Below are 22,309 nucleotides of genomic sequence, written 5' to 3' on the forward strand. Positions count from 1 at the left end.
GCTGTATCTCAGTTGGCTGTATGTTTACACAGGACTTTTAATACACTTTTATGGAAGAAAACACGACAAAAGAGCAAGAGCATAAAACACAGTTGATGCAGATGAGCATGCAAGAGGACTAAAGAGCGAAGGTAAAGTGAAACCAGCTCTTGAGGGTTATGTACAGAAGTTTTTCTTTAAAAAAAAAAAAAAAACTCATTCAAAAATCACATTTACATTTGTAACTGCACAAATAACCTGGACTTGGCACAGAGCCTTCCTCAACAGCATGTCACGTGACTTGCTTTGTGCATTTAGATAAGTATGGTAGCTTTTTGAAAAATGATCTAATATCTAATATCTTTGGTGTTATTGGGGCAGAGAGGACCGTGGAGGTTTTCAGGCAGGAGAGATTACAACTAGAAAGTCAGGAGAGTTTTATGGATATAGGCAAACCCACTGTGCCATAAATACCCACGTCGCCATGCTTGTAGTTTTATTTAATGGGTGCTGCAGTTTTTTCTGTGCTCACAAAGTAAATGTTAACTCTATTAAAATCATAAGGGTTTCAGTTTCTTATAAGACAGTCTAGGTCGTAAGTGATTTACAGTGAGTACATACATTAAGTATGAAGAAAAGCAAGTTAACCTGACAGATGTACACATTTTATTCATATGCTCATAAGTAACAGGGGCTCAAATAGACATCACAACATAAACTTGCTTTCAACCTAACATAGGACATAAGCACATAACAGCTGGATATTTGAAAGAAACACTGTACACAGCACAACAGTGGATGATGCTGAGATTCAGAAAAGCCCTATTAGATTGATTTGTCCACAGTCAGAGGTTAACTCTTACTAGATCAAATATCTGATACAGATCTATTTTAATCCACTCAAGGTTATATAATAAGTATAATGCTCCCTAAAATATTATGTTGAAATGGTACACAAGTGCGCCATATCGCAAATCTTCCATTAATATCAATGGTATAGTGAACATACATGGTTCATTCACAGCTTAACAACATAACATATTATGAATTTTCAGATTCATAATCACTGAGAGATATTATATGAAATGATTGATGATGTAATAATCATGCCAAATAATGCATATATATGGGGTGGGCAATATGCAGAAAATTAATTTTGCAATAATGATCATTGTGTCTGTATCACAACATAAATGTTACAGTTTATACTGATGGAATTCATAATCACATAGTGAAAACATTTTACTTTGCCTTACATCACTTCAGTGATGTCAAATGTAATTAAATGTTACAAAATATTCCAATAATTCAAAAATATAGATATTGTATGAATATGTCACATCCTCAGCAGGGACTCAGATCCTATGTGAATACAGGACAAGGGGTGTGTTGGTGGAGGCGTGTTAGGTGTCAGCCAGACAATGCAATACAATCCAGAAAGTCTAGTTGGAGTAACAGATTAATGTGTTTAACGGCTTATGAGACACAAAAAACCTGCACGGTTTATAATACCTCACAGACAGGATTTTTCCATTCTGGAAAGACACAATGGCAACAACTATTAACACTGTCAATACTCAGTTCATGTTTCAGAGTAATCTACCAGAAATATGTGCTTGTGTGTGGGAGACTGCCCAACGCAGTGCGCAATGCATGTGGCCCACAACTTTGGTTCACTCTAACCACTCACAAAGACAGAGTTAGCAACTAGCTGGTGAACATAGTGGAGCATTTAGCAGCTAAACAGACAGATATTTCTCTCAGGAACTGGTAGAGACCAAAAACAAAGCTGAAAGACTTAGGCCAGGTGGACAGAGACAGGACTGCTGAATATATCAATACTGTATGCAACTGTTTGCCAACAAGTCTGCTTAAAAGGTGATGTCTCCTAAAAAGCATCATTTTCACATGGTTCTGCCATTTGGACAAATCATGACACAATATCAGATATGTCTTTTAGTATCATTAAAGCTGTCCATACCCGTAACCATTCCCATCAGAAAGTAAACCCACCGCAATCAAAAGCATCAAAATCAGAGTCTGCCACCTCAAAGTCAAAGCTGTTGAAGTGAGGGGAGTCGAGTGCGGGGCCGCTGGTGTGGTATGTTCCTGTTGGTCCCATGCCAGAGAAATCTGTGTTGAGTGGCAGGTCAGGAGCTTTAGCTTCCAGATTGGAGGGTGAGCATGCGCCTAAGTAACCCATAGCAGAGGAAGCAGCGGCCCCTCCCATCAGCAGATAAACCGCCCTCACTGCCTGGGCGTTATTGATAGTGCCATGACGCAGACACCCTACTGAATGTGCACTTCCATTGTAATACTTTGTACGGGGAGAATTCCTGCCTGTTGGATTGAATAGTGTGGAAAAAAAACAAAAAAAAAAAAACAAAACATGTGTTACATACTGTACATTGCAGTATCTTATTATTTACACAAGTCAAACAAACACCTGACCCTGCAAATGTTTGGCTAAACTGTAACCTGACATCTGATGAGAAATTGTTGAAAAGTGAGCACACACCCTAAACTCACCTTTCTCCCTTGGGGAAGCACAAGTCATAGGTCCCGGGGAGGGTGTCTCTCTGTCACTAACAGGTGGAGTTGGCGGATCTTTGTCTAAGATCTGCTCAGGCACCAGATCGTGGAGATTAATGTGTGGTACCTGATGTCTTTTACAAGGACTGAGAGGTGATGAAAGACTCTGTTTGAAAATAAAGAAGAATACTGTTAAGAAACAAATATGGGTTTGGCAGGAATTGCAAGGATCTCATCGAGTAACAGTTAGATTAATAAATCGATAAATAATAAATGTATCTAAATAGAAGTGTAAAGGAAAAAAAGAAAGTGCCTTTGCATGATTTTGTATTCTGATGCTCAGCTATGCGATCAGTCCAGACTGAAATATCTCAACGACAGATGGATTGTCATCAAATTTTGTACTTTTGAATTCTACTGCCTTTAGTGATCCCCTGACTTTTCATCTAGTGACACAAGCAGGTCAACGTTTATGCTGAAGTACCTCAACATCTGCAAAATGTAGTGGAGCAAAATTTTGTCCATTCATGGTTCCCACCTAACAACCTCGCTGCTCCCCTGACTTCTCCTCTAATGTCACCATGAGGTTAGGTAAACATATTCATGTTAGCATTTAACTCACAGTGTCTAGCACAACTTAATGGAGCCACTAGCATGGCTGTAGACTCATTCTTCTGAACGAGCACTCATTCCAAAAAGAATGAATAAATATGTGTTTTTAACTCACCTTTTTCACTTTTTTCAGCATATTCAGCCATTGACTAAAAAGTGATAAAAATGATTCTGTTATTATCTCATGGAAATCATACATCCATTAATACATCAAAGCAAGTTCATAGCAATGGTATTAGTAGTTAGGCTGCGTGAGCAGAATGTGCAGTATTTGTTCCTCTCAATAGCCTGAGAGTTAACAGCCTTCTCTAACACACCTCCTGCTACACAGGGCTCAGTGTTGTTGTCAGCTGTGTGAGATGTTCTACTGAGACAAAGGTGAGCAGGAATGGAAAATAGAATCTGTGGTAGAACTGTGCATTTTTTTCTCATCAGATACATCAGTAGAAGATGGGACGAATAGCTGGACTTTATGTGGTTATACATAATATGAGCAAAATTGAAGAAATTATTCAGCATTTTGGGAAATACACTTTTAAGCTCTGTGGCAGAGAGTTAGGTGAGAAGATTGATAACGCTGTCTTATCTGTCTGTTAAATATGAAGCCATGACCAGTTAGATTAGCTTGTAAATGGAAAGGTTAGCCATTTCCCTAGAAACAGGGCTAACGTGGTTCTGTTAAATGCTGAAGACTGCACCAAACCGCACCTCTTAAGTCCACTAATTAACATGTTATACCTCTTCTGTTTGTCCCATACAAAAACACAAGTAAAAACAAGGTTTTCGGTCATTAAAGGTAAACAAAGCCGGAGAAAGACTGTTGATATTGGAACTCCACAGTAAAACAAACACACCCCTCCCTTCAGTGCTCGTTCAGAAGCTCCATCCCCCAAATTCATGGACACACATCACCAAGACAACAACTCAATGGCAGAATCCTGTTTTACACAGCAAGGAAGTGGATACTCTTTCTCATAGCTGAAATATTGTCATGTAGATAATATAAAACATCATCAAAACAACATGCACACAAATACTGTATCCAAAACACAACAGAATAAAAACTAGCAAGAGTTAGCTGTTTAGATTGTTTTTACAAAACTACAGTGTATGAAGATGAACTTCAGAAAGTCAAACTCTCCTCATCCACTTCCATTGTCTGTTCAACAACAGATGCATTGACAAGCGTTGCCACAGAGGCATACTTGGGCATAATGACTACTATGCAACTCAAAGAGCAACGCACTGTAGTGAGTATCCTGGATTGAAACAGCAATTGAGAAGTTTGGTATTCCTGCAAGTAAAACCAAGGCTGTGCTGCATGATAATGCAGCTAATGTAGTTGCAGCCCTAATGTTGTTGGAAGAGAAGCATGGTATCCACTGCAAGGCCACATATTACAGCTAGTGGTAAATCATACACAGATGAATCCACAAATCACCAAAGCTATTGGAGCTGCAAAGTGCTTGGTGGAACATTTTAAAAAGAGCAAAGTCACCAGCTCAAAGCTGAAAACAAAAAAGAAACACATGGGCATCCCTAAACATCATTCAGGATGTTAATGTGAGATGGAATAGCTCTTATGTTCAGACGTCCCCAGATGAAAGCCTGAAACTGCAAATGAATCTGCAAGCCCTCGTACTAGGAACAAAACATGACAGAGAACCAGCAACAGCAGCATACCACAGAGGAGACTAATCAGGACAATGTTAGAGATACCTCAAAAATTGAAAGGCATGAAGACAGATGAGCGACATCAGTTTTACTGTGTTTCACAGAATCATTGGGTCAGTATTTGTTTAATCTCATTTGTGATAGCTAATCCCAGCTGGTTAGTTAACAAGCAGGTACTGGTGTCATATTTGTGTGTCCATTAATGTTACTTGCCCACGGACACTCTACTTTCCAAAGTATCTACATGCACGTTGTGTAAGACTCTCTGGATCCCACCGTTGGGCCATTGCCTCTGAATTGCACATTCATGATTTTTTTTTTTTTTTTTGGGGGGGGGGGCTTCTTAAGGAGCACTGAAGGGTGTGGTGTGTTCGTCTCACTGCTGAATTTGAATACCAACCGTCTTTCTCCAGCTTCGTTTACTCTACTTCTAAACAGTTTCTCTGCCATCTCTCCTTCTCAGTTGTCTAGCATGTTAGCACGTGCCGAAATTACCACCAAATTAGATCATAATCGCTTACTCTACCTTTAAAGGACAGACAAGAGAGAGATATCAATCTTTTCATCTAACATCCAGCATCTACTTAGTGGTAATTTTGAGAAATTGCACCACAGAAATTTAATCCAGTATCTGGACTGTATGTCATTCTACTGGAACAAAATAAAGTAATTAATAGAGAAAGTATGGTGACCACCAGACCTGCAGTCTGCAGGGGTTTCAGTCAGCAGCAGCAGGTATTTATTCTGGGGGAGGATCAGAGCAAAGCAGCAATCCCTGCTTCCACCGGAGGGTAACTTAGGCAGGTCTAGGATCTCCTTGCCTTCCACAATTGCCTCACAACTGCTCTGCAGCAATACCAACTGGTCAGGAGGAGATGATGCATCATGGCACACAAGGAGACTACCCTCAGCTGTTAGCAGCAGAAACCTCTTCTTCCACTGTTTGAAAATAAATCCACCTGGACAAGAGAAGCAGGTTGGAAAGAACAATTCTAATCATAACCACAAAAGCTTACTGACAGTATTAGGCATAGTAACAGTGATCATGATAGCAGTGCGAGCAGTGTGCAGCTGGATTAAAGAATGAACACTCTGTCATTCTGTCATCCCCACAGATTAGAGGCTGTCAGATGGTTGGAGGATCAAAGGGCTGTGGATGAGGGGCTGGACCAATCAGAAGATGTTGATCAGTGTGCACATGATCTAGCATAATCACACACGCACACATCTGGATCTACTCATTCTATGTGCATATGGAAAGAAAAAAAAAAAAACACATGGCCACACTTTATTAAAGCACATAACAGAATTAACAAGACTGATGAAAAAAGACAGAAGGGAAGATTGCTGAGATTTAGTCTGGTCTGCTATTTTAGCTACAGCTTTAGATTATGTTACACAGCTGTGGCTATTGAGTGCAAACTAATTCATAATGCTCCATATTTATTTTTTTGGGGGGAAAAAATCACTAGGTTTATAATGGATAATTTAGAGGAGAAAATCGTTAAGATTCTTCTCATTGCTAAATCTATTACCAATATCATACCATGTTGTAACATGTGATTTAGGCAAACACAGCTGGACACAAAATATATCATCCTACTGAACAATCATTCAACATCATCACACCTCCCAGATGCAGAATCCAATTTAAATGATACAACGTTCTTATTCTAACAGGAAAAATATAAACAAGACCAGTATTTATAAAAAGCTTGATAGTGAGCAGACATATGGAAATTACCATAAGCGAACTGAGAACTGGCTAACTATCCTGTAGCTAGTGAAAAGACAGACTCACAAAATGTCCCCACAGATGTAAAGAGGAGAATCAACTCACCATACATCCTGAGCGTCCCATGGTGGATCCCCGAGATGTTCATGTTCATGTACGATGTATCTCGGTCTAACGGGCTCAAGAGAGAAATGTTCCAGGACAGGACGGGGCAAAACGCAAGAGGCTCAATGCTCAGTTTTAATGCTCAGCGTTAATCCCCATTCAGCTGTTACGCTCCACGGGGCCACAGTTCAGCAGCTTGGTATGAAAATGGGTTGTGATGAGATGTTACACACTAAGTGGTGTAGTGTGTGCAGAGTTACTGTGTAAAATGACTTATCAGTATGATTTAACTGTCTTTTTTTTTAAAACATTTCTCTTTAATATCAATTCAGATTTACAAACACAAAATTGAAAGTCATTTTAACTCAGTTTCACTGAACCTCTTGCTTATTTCATCTGATTCAAATCCAAATGGTGCAGAAAACAAAGTTGGTATTCACTTTTTTCTCCATAAGTTACCTTTCAACAGTTTTACAGCAGTCATGAAAAGACACTTAGGTCATGCTGTGTCCTTTACTGTGCAATTTAGTGCCTTGTCATCTGTAATTTTGCACATTTAGATGTTTGTTATACAGTCAGACTACAGCACTGAGTACTATTAAGACAAACATTTATTGTTACATTCAGAACTTGTATAGAAATTAACTGTGAAAATTGCAGATTTGTTAAAACACATCAGTGTTGTAAATGAGGCTCCACTGTACACTTCTGTGACTTTGATTTATCAGTCAAATTAATGTCACATTATCATTAAGTTTAATCTTATGGAGAATTTAATTATCTCAGACTTTAAGTTGTCTTGAAAAACAATAAATAAAATCAATTTAAATCAAAGATATAAGCCACAGTATCTGAAGAAAATGAAACAGAGAAAATACAGAGACAAATAAATATGCTATGGTGAAAGTGACACAATAATCACAAAGGGAACACATAACAATCTACATAACAATATCTGAATAAAACTATTGTTTGTACATAGAACGTGTAAAGCTAATTTTCCAGTGACAACATGATGTTCTGTTGATTGATGCAACTGTGTTTCTGCTTAGGCGCTATATCACATTCTCACAGAAATGGTGGTTTTACCCTCTCTGCCTCAAAAGGCAATGAATTAAAACTAATTTATGGAAACACAAAATGTCCTAGAGCAGCAACATTTGTATGATTGAACAGATGACTATACCTAAAATAACTTGGTTTACATTCGGTTGCATATAAAAGTGTCTTTCTTTACTGGCAGTGTCTTACAATGACACTTAAAGGACACAGTTTTTTTTTTTGCCATCTCCTAAAGCTGACATTTTTGTATGATAATTGCTCTGCTTGGAAGTTATCAAAGTTTCTAGTAATGTTTATGCTGTTAATCGATGGCATGATTTTGCCTTTTTCATGACAAAATAAACTTGTTGTGGGTTTTGTCAGGAATGATAAACACAAGTAACAGTTCAATAGCTGTAATTTTCCTTCTGTTTGTGTGTAAAGTACTTGCTGACTAGGAAAGCTGATCCTCATATTGTTTCCTGAAACAGTCTCCAGCAGGGAAGAAGTCCCAGCAACGCTCCTGGTACATTTTCCACACGTACGACTCCTAAAACAGAGAATGTGTGAACCAGAGCCCAAAGGACACTCACATGAGACAAGAAACTGAAAGGAGAAGACACTGTGTTATCAGTCAAAAACAAAACAACAATTAAAAAACTGTAATAGAACAACTCAGACTGACCTGCCCAGTGTGCTCTGTCTCATCTTTGTTGATAAGGTACATTAAGAAGAACCTGAAAAGCACTTGCATGTTACTATTTTCTCACGTGTACATGCACGCATACACAAACTCACATTTTGAACACACTGTAACACAGAGGAGGTACTCACATGTAATTGGCCAGGTTGTGTTCATCTAAAGTGTGGGTCTCAAATCCATGTGGCGTTGTATCAAAGTAGTCACTTCCAATACCACAAATGAAGCATTTTGTCTGTGCAAAAATCAGTGATGATGATTAAAGCTGTGCTGTGCATAAATTAAGCAAAAGTGTCGACCTAAAGTGTTACACAGTACCTCCATGTCTTCCTTGACCTGCTCTTGTTGGTCTCTGAGTTCACCAAAGGCATCAATGATCAGACCTACAGCATTCGTACATTAGAGGTTAAAATCTACCAAGGATCAAACATACCTGACATTTGAAAAGTGTTTTCCAGGCCAACATTGTCTTTACCCTGAATAATAGCCAGCAGAATGACAATGACGAAGAAGAAGAAAGTTATATCAAAGACCACGCGATAAAGCTCATATTCATCTCCGGCAGGATCCTCGATCTCATCTCCGATGCCTCCGCCAGCACGCACGCCCACGTACATGTGGAACAGGTAACACTGTAAAGAAAATACACATCATATAGGAAGTGGTGCAGACGTGATTGTATCAAAGTGAGCATTTTTAAAGAAAATCAACAGTGACGTACCGTCATCATGTCGTCGCATTTCATATCTGGTTCATCTTCATCCTCGCTCTTGTTGTAAAACTTGCGGAAGAAATTGAAGGCGACTACAGTGTAAAGGTACACCACCACAGCCAGCAAGCCCACTGTCATCATGAGCTGGCAGAGGCACGAAGGAAACATGGTTATTAGTACATTTAGAGTGAGACAACATTAATGCTATTGAATTTCTTCTGCACTTGCCTGTTTGCCATTGTGTGTGACTGAAGACAGGATAGTGCGCAAAGTCTTGACGCCCATGGCAATATCCAGCAAGTGACAGGCAAAGAAGAAGTTGTTGTAATGCCCAAGCAAAGACATTATCAGGTACCAACAGAGATAAAGGAAAGTCTACAAAGAAATAACAAGGAAAGGTCTTTTACTTCACAAAGGCAAGATTGTTGTGTTCACATAGGACATGATAATACAGTATGGTATGGTAAATGTGGCTTGCTTACGCCATCTGTAAACACAACACCAAATTTCCAGATTTGGTACTTGATGTCAATGGAGGTCGCCCTAAAGAGATGCAATATTGGTCAATATCCATTTTAAATTACAGGTTTCAGTTTTGAAGAGCAATGTCTAATGTGCCTCATTGCATGACTTTATTGTACTATACCATGCAAACACAGAGTTGTCTGGTTCCTCCTGTTTCTTCTCATGTTGTTGACTCACATCCAGGGAGGCTAAGTCGACACCCAGGAGTTCAGCAATTCTTTCTCTGCCATAAATGTCTCCGTACTTATCCAGAACCTGGACACAGATATTGTTACATTACACATGATCATGCTTTATAGAGACTGTTTTACAACCACCATAAAAAAAAACTCACCTTTCGTTTGACAAATTTATCCCAGTAGTTATTTGGGAAAGAGCTGCAAAAAAGGGACATAATCTATTAATTAAATGGAGAAATGGGAAAGAAGTAGGAGAAAAACGATTTCTTTGTCCACATACGGTGTATTTAGGACCAGTCGGTCCCATTGGCCCTTGATGTCATCGTCCTCAGGCTGCTCAGTGATGTAGAGGCCATCAAACTCCAGCTTTCTGGCAAGTTCTTTCTCCCTTTTAAAGATCACCAGTGGAATCTGCCGAAAACAATTGCAAAATTCTGTTTAACTGAGGTATGCAAGTTTTAGGAACTTGGACCATGTTCCCATCATACCTTGAGGCAGTTGTAGCCGATGATGCAAATGAATGAGATGACTGTGTGCAGGATGGCAAGGAAGGCCAACGTGGGCTGCATGTAGCCAGTGCTCTCCTCTAAATAGTAATAAACTGGCATATCTTCCTCATCCTCATCCCCTCCCTCATTCATTCCAGATCCCTCAGCTTCTTCCCCTGAACCTTCAAACAACCCAGAGCCCTCAAATAGCCCGCTTCCTTCTGACAGTCCAGAACCTTCCATCTCCTCGCCCTCAGGCGGTGTGTCAGACACCTAAACAGAACACAACAATGTAGAAACAAGACAGCTTTCTTTGACTGAACCTCAGCTCTCACAGTCTATATTCTGTAGGTATTTCCTTTGATGCAAACAGGTAACACTGAGAAAAATATAACACTTTACCTTGTAGAAGAGCAGAATGAAGTTCAGGGCAAATGCAAGGAACAGAGCCAAAAAACGCAGGTTGTAGAAGTTTCTGGAGAGGTAGTTCTAATATAGACAGATAAAATATGTTTAAGTCAATTAGCGAGTTGGTAAGTGGAGAGTGACAGTGATTACTGTGATAGCAAATCAACTCTGAAACAAATACTAGCAGCTATGTCACCATAAATTTATTTCTTTGGGTTTCCAGCTCAGTCCAGATTTGAAAACCTTCTTCCTTCCTCAGCCTCTTTTTCTTTTGGGTCGCAGACTTCTTTGGTTCTTCTGGCTGTTCTTTCTCTTTGCTCTGGGACTCTTTCTCTGCTTTCTCTCCAGTTTCAACACTGAAAGCCAAACACAGTGAGGTTATTTTTTTAATCTATCACTGCTGCCATTTGTCTATGTCTCTCCTCTTCACATCCCCTACAGAGAGGACCAATTCTTTAGTGATACTCTGCGTGCGGCATGTACCAAATCTGTGAATTCAGAACACAAACATCAAACCATCCAAAATTGTAAAATTCTAATCAATGCTCTGCATTAGTCTTGGCAAATTCCTTACTCAGCCTTTTCAGGCTCTGGAGGAGGCTCCTCTACAGGAACAGGTTCAGGTGGTTTCTGGCTAGCATCAACCTCCTCTGGTGGCTGTAACAAAATGCAAGTAACACTGTAACAAGGGAGATGTCTCTTAATACACAAAATAGTGCAAATTTAACATGGGATTTCTAACCTCCAAATAACTGGAATGATAACTACCCTGGTAATTAGATGATATATACATGCATTCTCATTTACCTCAGGTGCAAAAAAACTCACCATTTTCCTCTTTGTGATGGGAGTTCCTTCAGGAGTTGGAGGTTCAACAGGTGCCTCCACACCCATGTCTCCGAGTCCACCTGGAGCATCAATACCAGGTATCCTCCCACCTTCTTTTTCTTGGGTATCCTCCTCTTCCTCCTCCCCACTCCCAGTCTCTCCAGTGTCTGTCACCCCTCCAGTGTCTTGTTCCTCCCCTGCCCTCGGCTCTCCTGGTCCATCTCCATGCACATCATCCTGCGTGGGATCTGGCATGCTTGCTAAAATCTCAGTCACTGTGATATTTTTAGCTCCCTCCACTAAGCTACCTCCAAATAGCGTGTGCCAGATGATCATGAAAAAGCCTTTGCACACATTGTAAATGAAATGTAGTATACTCATTAGAATGGTCCAGAAAAAAGTGGACAAAGCCACTACAATCTCTTTGAAGGTCATCTTTCTCACTCTGCGATATTGTCTGCGAAGGTTACGGAAAGTGAAAATGCTTAAGAAGCTCAACATGCTGTTTATGAAGTCTGCAAAGGCAGAGCTTGATTCAGGCTGCCCTTCCTCTCCATTACTATCCTCATCACCTCCTCCGTTTGCTCCCCCTCCCGGTCCTGCATCACCTCCACCTTCATCACCCTCATCATCTTCCTCCCCCTTTTCCTCTTCCTCCTGCTCTGAAATCTGTGAGGCTATATTCATCTCAAAGATGGTGTCCTCGCAGAAGTTGACAAACATCTCCATCTTCTCTGATTCACCGCCCTCATTGACAACATCAAAGATAAACTGTCTTTTGGACTCTCTGACTTGAGGCATCTCCCACTGTCTGCGGTTTACTTCACTGATTTCAAAGTAGATTCGCTCAATCTTTCTGCTGGCGCCCATTATCTCAATACGGCCCAAGAAGGGGCGGAAGTAGTTCAGCACACTCTCTGCTTGTTCTAGGAAGTTCTGGAGCCTGGTGTCATGTGGTACGTGCTCAGACAGGTTGGTGAGCAGCACCGCGATGTTGAAGCCAATGTCTTTGGCAGGTTCCTGGAAGCGACTGGCGAACTCCTCATAGTTGATCATGTCATTCTCATCTGCCTCTGAGCAGGACAAAAGAAACTGGATCTCAGATGGGGAGTACTGTTTCTGACTGTCCATGGCCTTCTGGAAGTCCTTCTTGGAGATCAGTCCTCGGGGGTCCGTGACGTAATCACGGAAAGCATCCGAAGCCACGATGTCTTTCAGTTTGAGGAACATGTCAAAGAACTTGAGGATCATCTCCACATTGCTGGAGGACTCTACCAGCATGTCTACCATCTGGCGGGCAATTGTACCATTTACCACGTTTCCTGAGCAATACAGAGTAAAATTCAAATAGAGGTTTACAGGAAAAGATGGAAAGAGATGAAAACTATTGAAAGTAAGATAACAGATAAAAACTTATTACCCTCTAACAGTGAGAGCAACATAACAACCATGTCTTTCTGTAGGTCAAGAAGCTCCTTCAGCAAACCAATCTGGCTGGAGTCCTGTGACCATAAAAGAGATGCACAAGATCTTACAGTAATGGCAATAGATTTTATATCATTTTAAAACATTAAGGGTTGACATATATTTATAGAGATGCAATAGTCATTGGTGAAGTGGAAAACACAAGTGAAAAGTGTCAAAAGTTATCACACAATTATTTTAAAATATAGTAACCCAAATACTTGTTATGATATGAGGTGTACATTCAGAATAATTTGTGTTGCATACACTCACATTCACAAAAAAGAAGGTGCTGCAAAAAGAAGTTAATTAACCAAACCCTCATGCTGAGAGAATTTGTCAAATCTTGGTTTAGGAAAACCTGAATGTCAAAATCTAAACTTAACCAGTCTCCTCCAGTTTTACATATATTCTGGTTTCAACATGTCAGTTATTCCTATCTGAACACTGATTCAATCTTGATCACAGTAAGTATTAAATTTAACAACTGACAAAGAACACACATCTTTGTATGTAACAACCCATCAACAAAGGTTATATTTGCAACACTTGTCTCTGCCTGTGCAATGAAAAAAAAACAAAAAAAAACCCAGTACTTTTTGATGCCACTGGCTGATCTCACTCTCTTCATATGGTTTGTGTTTGGACATGTGTGGCCTCATCCTAGATACTGTATGCTGTGGATTGTTATAAACCATAACAGAATTTCAAGGAAGATAAATTGAATTCCATGAAATACATTTTCAACTATATATATGTATATACTGTATATACACAGTATATATACTATACAAATATATACTAATGTTATATTAATGGTTAGTGTTATAGCCAAAGCAACACAGAAGCCACAAAGCAACACACCACAAATGAACAGCATACTCCTTCAGGTTAAATATTAGTGACTGAATATAGCAACAGAGCTGTAACGCCTGTTAAGTGTGTGCACACAAAGTGATTGTAACATTAAAATGTATATTCCAACACAAAATAATTTGATATTAAAGTGTATACTCCAACAGTGGAGGTTAAAGGTCAGCCCCTCTGTCAGGATGTTTTGTAGTCACCTGCTTCTTTGTTCAGCAAAAACATGTTTGTTCCTACTTTATTCTATTTAGGTGTTAAGAAAAAGACACACTGACCTGATAATAACACACTTTGCAAGAGTGGGAAAAGGTTTGGGAATACACTCTTTTCTTATTTCTGCCAGATTTATGAGACACAAGTGGTGTTAGACACTGAGCTCGACACTGAACAACTGCCAGTGCCAAAATGAAAATCAATTAATTGTGCAATGGGAGCTAGACCATGGGCAGAGCTCATCATTGCTTACATGAGCTGACAGCAGCCATGACAGACAGCCTTTCACAATAAAACTTCCTTTGGGCTAGTCAGCTAGGAAGACAGTACTGTTGATATTTGTGAAACAGTAAACTGTATAGACGGATGGATTGTACAAACACAGCTAATTTGTGTTAGTTACATATTGTTTTCCCCCAGTAAACACTGACTGATTGAACTGCTGGTTAATAGCATAGCAGCTTATCTCGTGATCATCAGATTATGATTGTTTCTGGCTTTCACAGTCATTTAATATGCTTTTAATGTAGAAGTAATGTACTGACAATCTGACTGCAAGCTGACAACTGTACTTTCAGTTACCGGTAAATGGAGCTCCACTTTGAGTAAATGGTGCTCCAGTGCTAAAAGCTACTGATCCAGTCAGTAATAGAGTTTACTCAGCATTGTCAGTTCACTTCAAAATTTTGTTGGTGAAGATTTGCTTGCACCTCTAATGGGCAATGTGTTTCCATTTCAAAACAAGAAAAAGTTGTCTTTGCATCTCCTGCCCTCTGCTGGAAAACACTGAAAGACAATATACCTTTTCACAGTTTTCTGTATTCTAGTTTGACATTAATGTGACATGAAAAAGTCATGTCACGCTAAAGAAATTCCTTTAGTTACATTTGTTTTTCATTCAACTATTACAAAATATACACAAAAAAGGAAATACAAATACCAATGTGTATTGTATTTCACTTTAATTTATCATTTGGCTTGTTTTAACTTAGGTATTTTTGGATCATTTTTGAAAACAGATGAATATAAAACAACCTGATAAGGGAAACCAACACTGAATAAATTACAAACGAGTCAACACAATATCACATCAATAGATAAATAAAATGGATACATACTTTACCCTGCATTGACCATGTGGAAGACAGTTTAAATAGTGAATAAATTATTCAGTTGTTAAACAATTAAAAACATTATAACATTTTCAAATACTCTTTTGTATGACAAATATTTTCACAGTAAGACAATGTTTGTATGAGTATCGATTTTCACACTAAGGGCTCTATTTTAACCATGCGTGCACAACAACAAGCACAAGGACATAGGTCTTGGGTGCACAGACTGTGTGGGTGTCTCAAAGTATTCTGGTTCATCTAGGTGCAGCTGCACAAGAGCGCTGGCTGAGGTGGGACATAAATCGGATGGTGTGGTGATGAAAAAATTCACTCTTGACCAGTCACATCACTGGTCTCATCGCTTTGAAACAGCTGTGCCAATTATCGTGATGCATGATGAAAACAGATCAACAAATAGAAAGAGGCTTCTCCAAGAAATGTTGTTGTTTTGATGGTGTAGCTTGTACAATGATGATATAAATAATGTTGAAATGGTAACACCATACCGTAAAATGTGAATGTGTGCCGATGACACATAGGAATGATGAGCTGCTGTAATCCAACATCTCCCACTTAAACAACTGAATACAGAGTCATAACACACCAGTCTGATGTGTGTAGTCTTGTATGGGTTTGCTTTGTTGCAACCTGGTGTCATTATCATGTGATTTAATAATGGTAAACAATGGACAGCTCTGTGTAATGCCACTGTGCTCTGATATGTCACTTCTCCTGCTGCCTTCAGATGGATGCAGGAATTTAATGAACTAAAAGAGAAGCTCTTCATACAGATTGAAGCAGCTGTGGACATCAGATACTGGGAGAAGAACTCAAACTAATTTAAAGATAATTGCAGACTGATTTACCAATGTTCCTGCTTTAAACACAATGAAAACAAAAATTATGCTGATTTATACACTTCTACTGGCAAGGGAATGATAAATTAAAATAGTTACATTGCATTTGCTCCCTGTATTTAGTTTGCTCTTGTTGATAAAATCTCTGAAGTGGCAACAGTTGTTGAGTCAGACACAGACATGGCGCTGATTCATCTATTCTTACTGCAAAGTCTAGAATACATTTTCCACCAAAATACCAACAACAGGTTTTGCGCTGCCTCATTTGAATGAACCTCCCACCTGTGCATCATGTGCTTGCCACCAAAATACAACACAGGTGAGCCACGTGAGCTTCAAGCTCAGGAAATTACAAAATAGTCGGAGCCCTGGTCCTTGCGCTGGTCTTTGCGCTGCTAAGAAAATAGGGCCCTAAATAATACATCACATTGTTTATATACTGGCCTACAATTAAAGTTCACTTTTTGGAATTATACATTTAAAATATTCCCTGTTCACTGGTGTACCATAGCATTTCAAATACGATTACTACAAAACAGAACAGCTGATAATGGGTGAGGATATGAGGTCAAAAAGGGCAGCGCATGGGAAAGTAATTTTGCGTTAAGTGCATCATATATGTTAGAGTATGCTGAGCTGGAAACTTATACACTTACGTATGGCTCTGCTCTTAACTTGAATGTATGGTTAAAGGAGTTATGCATGCAAACACTTTCCTAATAATAAAGGTGTGCTATTAGCCTCAGTCATCCACAGCGGATGTCTGCACTGTAGAGTGGAAAAGTCATGGGATTTCTCTTAAACTATTTTGACCTTTCATTTGTAGCATTAAAGTTGCACCATATAGGCTGACATCAATGTGATTCCACACTTTCAGGCAAGCTGGTTTGTTAAATAGTTAATGGACCTTTAAGTGCATTTTATATTTCCATAAGTAATTATATACTTTTTAATTCACAAAAAGTAAATTGTATAGATTTGACTTGGGAAAGTTATTTGATAATGTGTATCACATTGAATGCAAACTAAAGGCCTTTTCCAACAGACATTTTGACTCGTCTTAAAAGGGAAAGCACAGGTGATAGTGATGACAATAATGATGGCTCTCTTCTATTCAAGTGTCCCACTAAGCCATGACAGTGTGACAGTGAGCACAGCATGTACAATACTGGGACCCTGAAACTGAAGCAGTGAAATGGAAATCGGCCATCATCATTTTATCTTTTACACCTGCGATTTTGTGGCATGTCAAAATGTGAAATTCTGTAAAAAAAAAAAAAAAAGTGCATCCATTCAGAATTCATGTGAATGTGAGGAACCACTTTGAAGCCAGTCCATGCAGCAGGTACAAAGAAATAGCAGAAATATTTATAGAATCAAGAAATCCAAATTGACTTCACTCTCTAAATATAATATTCAGGCATACTATATGCAGTGTATACTGGCCACCTAGGTAAACAAAAGTTTGCAAGCATGTTTACTATCAGGCTTATGACAATATAGTTTTTTCATGCACATGTAAGAAGCTGTTGTATGGTTTATACTGTTATCTGTATATGTATCATGTAGAGGTAAAGTCTGCTGAAATCAACAGTAAGATATTCCTGAAGGCTTGATAATGATGGGCGATTTTGTAAACCTAAACGTAAGCAATGCACAGTAAGTGCTATGTTGACCCTCACTTATGACTCATAACTACAGTAAGGCAAAGTCAAAGAAGAAAATGAGCACCAGTGCACAGCTGAAGTAATACTTGGCTCTCATGAGCGTCACACCTTGCATAGTTACCAACAATTTCTTTCATGGTCACTATAAATAAAATATGATTTATTTTGATGATTTAGATTTATTCTGTCAATAATGTATTGTAAATGTAGATTTGAGGTCAGGGAGCTCAGTCCACACATGAAGTTGTAGAAAGGCAACACTGAGTCTGTGCTTTATTTTACATGTTTACAGCAAATAACTACTGATAACTTGGAAGGTATAATCAATTGGTTTGTACATACCTGTGCCAGCTTCATCATCATATGAGCAAAGACATGAAGGAACCCAACAATAGCGTCCCACAGCCTGCTGTGGGCCAGGGATTGCTGGTTGCCAGTGCATGGGCCCTGAAGAGAGAAACTGTGTTAAATACATAACAAACAACCAGTGAGTGTTAATGTATGATTTGTTACAAATTTTACCTGAATATATTCAGTTAGACTGTTGAAAATTTGTTTAGCCACTGTCATAGCTTTGGAGAAATTCTTTTTGCCTGGTTCATCGATGACGTCCTTCCCAGAGTAGTACCAGTAGAAATCACTGATAGACTCCTTAATTGAAAAAAATGAGAGGTCAGTAGAGTAATTCCATGCCTTCAAATATTTTATTTTTAAGGGAGATTTTTTAAATCAGAGTAATGATTCTTAATGAATTCAAAATATTATATACAAAATACTTACAGCACTCTGACTTTCTGAATTTTCTGGACTACTAAATAAAAAACCCTTGGGAACTGTAAAATGACATCCACGGCAAAGATGTCTAGCAAAGTTGGATGTGCACACCCAGTCAACCAGGTACACAAAACAGTCCCCAGTTCAAATTTTTAGTGTTGACACATTAGGCTAAATTACTGTCAAGCAGCACCTGGAGTCGGAGGAGGTAATCTACAGTACAGATGATGATGTTGATGGTAGTTGTGCTGCCTGTCTGCGTCCGCAAATAGTTCTGAAAATCTGCAGCAAAATAGAGATGATTTTGAAAAGCAGTAACGTTTGACAGTGTTTGCTTTAATGTTAATTATACCTTGGTTTGAATTTCACTTTATTCTCATTTGAAAGATGAATCATTCTCACCGTTATTGTGACCCTCACAAAGCAGCTGCAGGAAACGGAAGAGGTCACAGGTGAACTCATCATCTGCCATCACTTTCTCATCTAGAAAAAAAATCAAATGAATCCAAGTGTTAAATTAAAAGCAGGTTATGATCAGACTAAATACATTTTTAAATACATATATTTGTCTAAGCAGTGTGAGAATGGGAAATAAAATTCATTTCTCAACTTACCGTCATCTCTCAATGGATTTTAGTATCAGACATTAAAATAACCACCTGTGACTGAGTGTTGCTTTTTTACTAAAAATTAAAGAATGAGTCACACTAAACTGTATAAATAATATTAATAAGAATAAATACAAATGACTGTGGTCTGACAATGGTCTAACATACAATCAAATGTCAAACAACATACATCACATGCATACAGTTAACGTACAAACAAGTGGCAGTGAAAAATGAACACAGTAATAGACAAACAAATTAGCAACACGTATAAACTAAGCAGACAATAGAAATACACTGTACACAGAGAGAAAGATGACATTGAAGTTAAAACATTGCAGTACTCAGGGGTGAACTGGTCATCTGGAGTTTTACCTTATTTAGTGTGTATCATCCTATCTATAGACAGCAAAAAAAATGGGCTGTGCACTGGATATGTACAGTATTACCTGATACCAGATCACCACTGGCTGTGATGAAAACACACAAAGACAAAGAAACATGCAACACACACTAACTTTGCTCTACTGCAGCAGAGTTAAATGTCAGAGAGGTTGGGGCATTGTCCATCAAAATGTTGAAGGGAATCCAGTGTCTGATACAACACCTCAGGGAGATGGATTGTACATTCTCCAGTAAAATTAAAATTACAGATTGAGGAGCTAATGACTTGTGCTTGGACGTGCCATGTAACTGTTTTAAGAAATTAAGTTCAAGATATTAGACTATTCTTTTCAATTTTTGTGTTTAAAGAGGGTAAAAAATACCATTCTGATAGGTTTGTATTTGCTGACTCTTAAGATGACTGCAGTTACAACACTGTTTGCAGCCATAATTAAAGATAAGAACAACCTCTCTATAAATGACATGACTGAAAAATGTGCAGGAAGGCTGTGAAATGAGGAGCTCTATCACTATTTATTAAAAATTTCAAGGTTTCAGAAACAGTTTTAATGACTTTACATGAGCAGACAAGACCAGATTCCATTCATTGCCTTTTGAAATGAACAAGAAATGTGAGGAGGGGCACGAGCTATGAGCATGACAGATGGACAGAGGCATCCAATCCTCTCTTGGTAGAATTTAAATGTTAGAAAAAGAAGTGATGGAGCAAGAAGGACAGAGGAGAGAGAGAGAGAGGAATCAGAAGAACAGAGGCGCAGATGGACAGAAACATGATTTACCCCGATCTAGGTTCAAGTCTGAGGACCATGAAAGAAGGGACAAGGGAGAGGTGGCAGTGATCGTGGGGAAGGGAGAGAGGATCAGTGTGTTGACAACAGTAGAGGACTAAGAGATGAGGAGGGGGAGATTAACAACATTCCATGGCAAATTCATTCAGGTAGAATTTCAAATGAACCTCCAGAATTAGATGACAAAAGTCGGTAAAACAGTAGGTGAAGCCCAATCAACAAGTCAAACTACTACACATACTAAGGAAAAAAACCTGAACTAATTTAAGTTAAATTAAAAAATCCTTAATCTAATACTTCAACAGTGTTAATACTATTTAATGTTAGGAAACTAATCATTCAATTAAATTAAACTTTGTACAGTAAATGCCACAGATGGAAAACATTTAGAGGAAGATGAATGAATAGATGATTCAAATGTCTTGAATTTATTTATGAATTCATATCTTATTTTGAATGGTTAACTTATTTTCTATGTTATACTAATAAGGCAAATACCTTATTAAAGAAGCAAAACAAAAACACAAACAAAAACATCACTTAAGTAGCCATCATTTTGATCTGGATTTTTCATTTTGACCATGCTAGCTTACCATACAGTAAAATCTGATACTGGATAGAGTTTCTCCAAAATGACACGTTGTTACTCAAAAATATGAAAGTCTTTAATCTACAATGCACAGAAATAACCTATTTGTGATTTTTTGGACATACGCAGTACTCAAGTCAAGTGAAGTTACCCAGACCTAGTACACAAAAAGAACCTGTTTTTCAACCATAGGCTCAGCAAATGTTCACAGAAGTGCTGCTGCCATTGTTTGTGAAAGATGTGGTACAATTAATAATATCATCATTTGGTACTCACTTATTTTTGAGTTGCTGAATCTTTGTATAATTTCTATTCTTGATTGCTCATTCAGACAAAATGTGTGCCATCTTCACTTATATCCCCTAGCTGATGATAGTGCATATTATTGTGTAATGAGATGAGTGAGGTGAGTGTATTCAACAATGTAATCTGCACCTTCAAACAATGCAGATAATTAATGACATGATAATATTAAACAATGACTGTGGAGTAATGTTTTCCCTGCTGTATCTCAGGTCCTAGTCAGTGTGAAAAAGTGATGCTGAAGAAAAGAGTATGGACACTTACTAGTGCCTTCCTCTGAAACCATGCCCAGCCCCTCAGCCTTGTTCTGCCTCTCAAAAGCATTTAGATCCAGGACACTGCAGAGAACACAAAGCCATTTTTTTGATGTGCAGTCTCCACTCTTCAGATGTATACATCTAAGTTACTTTACTATTCAAAAGTTGAAGATTGTGTTTATTGGTTGAAAACTGACCAGCATGTCTGCATCAGTGCCTGGATACTCAAAAAGAAGCCCACGTCCTTCTTATCCTTCAGGTACTCCAGCATTTTCTGACAAAAAAGACGAGGTAATTCATAAATAGTGCCACTAACTTCAAATTCAAAATTACATAATGTAAAGGATTTGTTTTCGGAACACATACCCGTTGAACTTCACTGTTTCCACCATTTAGGATAGAGATGCCCAGCTTGAGGGTTGTAGACACCATTGGACCAGTCTCACCTACAGGAAGAAAAAACAAAGTCAAGGAGTAAACTGAACCACAGCGTGGGCAGGTTTGCAGACAAAAAATGCTCATTGAAGATAAGGAGCTGGACTACCTTTACAGGCACTGATCATTTGCAGGACCATCTCTGCAGCACCACGATTATGAAGTCTGGACTGCTGGTACAAGAGTCTTTGTTTCTCCATTTCTTTTTCCTGTGGTGGACACAAATATAATGAGTATTTGATACTTTTACTTATTTTTCACAGACTTTAAATAGAAGTTAAATTTAATAGAATTTAAATAGATAGAATGGACTCTTTCAGGTCAGGATTAGATAAAGACCAGCTGTTCAAATGTAACAAATAAAGTTGTCCTTTCTATCCATTCATATTCTCAATTATAATTCACATTCACTCTCCTTTCACTCAGGTCCCTAACTTTTCACCTTATTA

At 38.5% G+C, this 22,309-nt stretch overlaps 2 protein-coding genes across 3 annotated transcripts in view; both read right to left on the bottom strand.

The window, feature by feature from the left end:
• Positions 1-622: 622 nt before the first annotated feature.
• On the bottom strand, positions 623-3,294 carry LOC108893545 (uncharacterized). Its single transcript, XM_018691662.2, has 3 exons — positions 3,239-3,294; positions 2,509-2,677; positions 623-2,319 (listed from the first exon to the last, which is right to left on the bottom strand). The coding sequence occupies exons 1-3, from the start codon at positions 3,257-3,259 to the stop codon at positions 1,976-1,978; spliced, it is 534 nt and encodes a 177-aa protein (XP_018547178.2). The 5' UTR covers positions 3,260-3,294; the 3' UTR covers positions 623-1,975.
• Positions 3,295-7,230: 3,936 nt separating this feature from the next.
• LOC108893541 (ryanodine receptor 1) overlaps positions 7,231-22,309 on the bottom strand; it is a 47,660-nt gene continuing 32,581 nt past the window's right edge. For both annotated transcript variants that reach the window (XM_051078425.1, XM_051078426.1), the window contains 26 exons: positions 21,970-22,069; positions 21,792-21,871; positions 21,623-21,699; positions 21,433-21,506; positions 20,268-20,285; positions 18,878-18,958; positions 18,669-18,757; positions 18,224-18,352; positions 18,044-18,148; positions 12,939-13,020; positions 11,519-12,840; positions 11,265-11,347; positions 10,887-11,046; positions 10,685-10,771; positions 10,283-10,555; positions 10,075-10,205; positions 9,950-9,992; positions 9,737-9,870; positions 9,573-9,633; positions 9,319-9,465; positions 9,100-9,234; positions 8,854-9,010; positions 8,697-8,761; positions 8,513-8,613; positions 8,364-8,415; positions 7,231-8,228 (listed from right to left, as the gene is read on the bottom strand). In XM_051078425.1, coding sequence (XP_050934382.1) covers positions 8,133-8,228; positions 8,364-8,415; positions 8,513-8,613; positions 8,697-8,761; positions 8,854-9,010; positions 9,100-9,234; positions 9,319-9,465; positions 9,573-9,633; positions 9,737-9,870; positions 9,950-9,992; positions 10,075-10,205; positions 10,283-10,555; positions 10,685-10,771; positions 10,887-11,046; positions 11,265-11,347; positions 11,519-12,840; positions 12,939-13,020; positions 18,044-18,148; positions 18,224-18,352; positions 18,669-18,757; positions 18,878-18,958; positions 20,268-20,285; positions 21,433-21,506; positions 21,623-21,699; positions 21,792-21,871; positions 21,970-22,069 — 3,882 coding nt within the window. In that variant the 3' untranslated portion in view covers positions 7,231-8,132. The remainder of the gene's footprint in view (positions 8,229-8,363; positions 8,416-8,512; positions 8,614-8,696; positions 8,762-8,853; positions 9,011-9,099; positions 9,235-9,318; positions 9,466-9,572; positions 9,634-9,736; positions 9,871-9,949; positions 9,993-10,074; positions 10,206-10,282; positions 10,556-10,684; positions 10,772-10,886; positions 11,047-11,264; positions 11,348-11,518; positions 12,841-12,938; positions 13,021-18,043; positions 18,149-18,223; positions 18,353-18,668; positions 18,758-18,877; positions 18,959-20,267; positions 20,286-21,432; positions 21,507-21,622; positions 21,700-21,791; positions 21,872-21,969; positions 22,070-22,309) is intronic.

This window comes from Lates calcarifer, linkage group LG20, assembly GCF_001640805.2.
Source record: "Lates calcarifer isolate ASB-BC8 linkage group LG20, TLL_Latcal_v3, whole genome shotgun sequence".
Taxonomy (NCBI): domain Eukaryota; kingdom Metazoa; phylum Chordata; class Actinopteri; family Centropomidae; genus Lates; species Lates calcarifer.

What these genes read in the sequence shown, in the direction of transcription:
- LOC108893545 (XM_018691662.2), bottom strand. Translation starts at nt 3,259, where the DNA reads ATGCTGAAAAAAGTGAAAAAG. An exon ending in TGCTGAAAAAAGTGAAAAAG is followed by an intron (nt 2,678 to 3,238) that starts GTGAGTTAAAAA and finishes ATTTTCAAACAG; the next exon opens with AGTCTTTCATCACCTCTCAG. An exon ending in TGCTTCCCCAAGGGAGAAAG is followed by an intron (nt 2,320 to 2,508) that starts GTGAGTTTAGGG and finishes TCAATCCAACAG; the next exon opens with GCAGGAATTCTCCCCGTACA.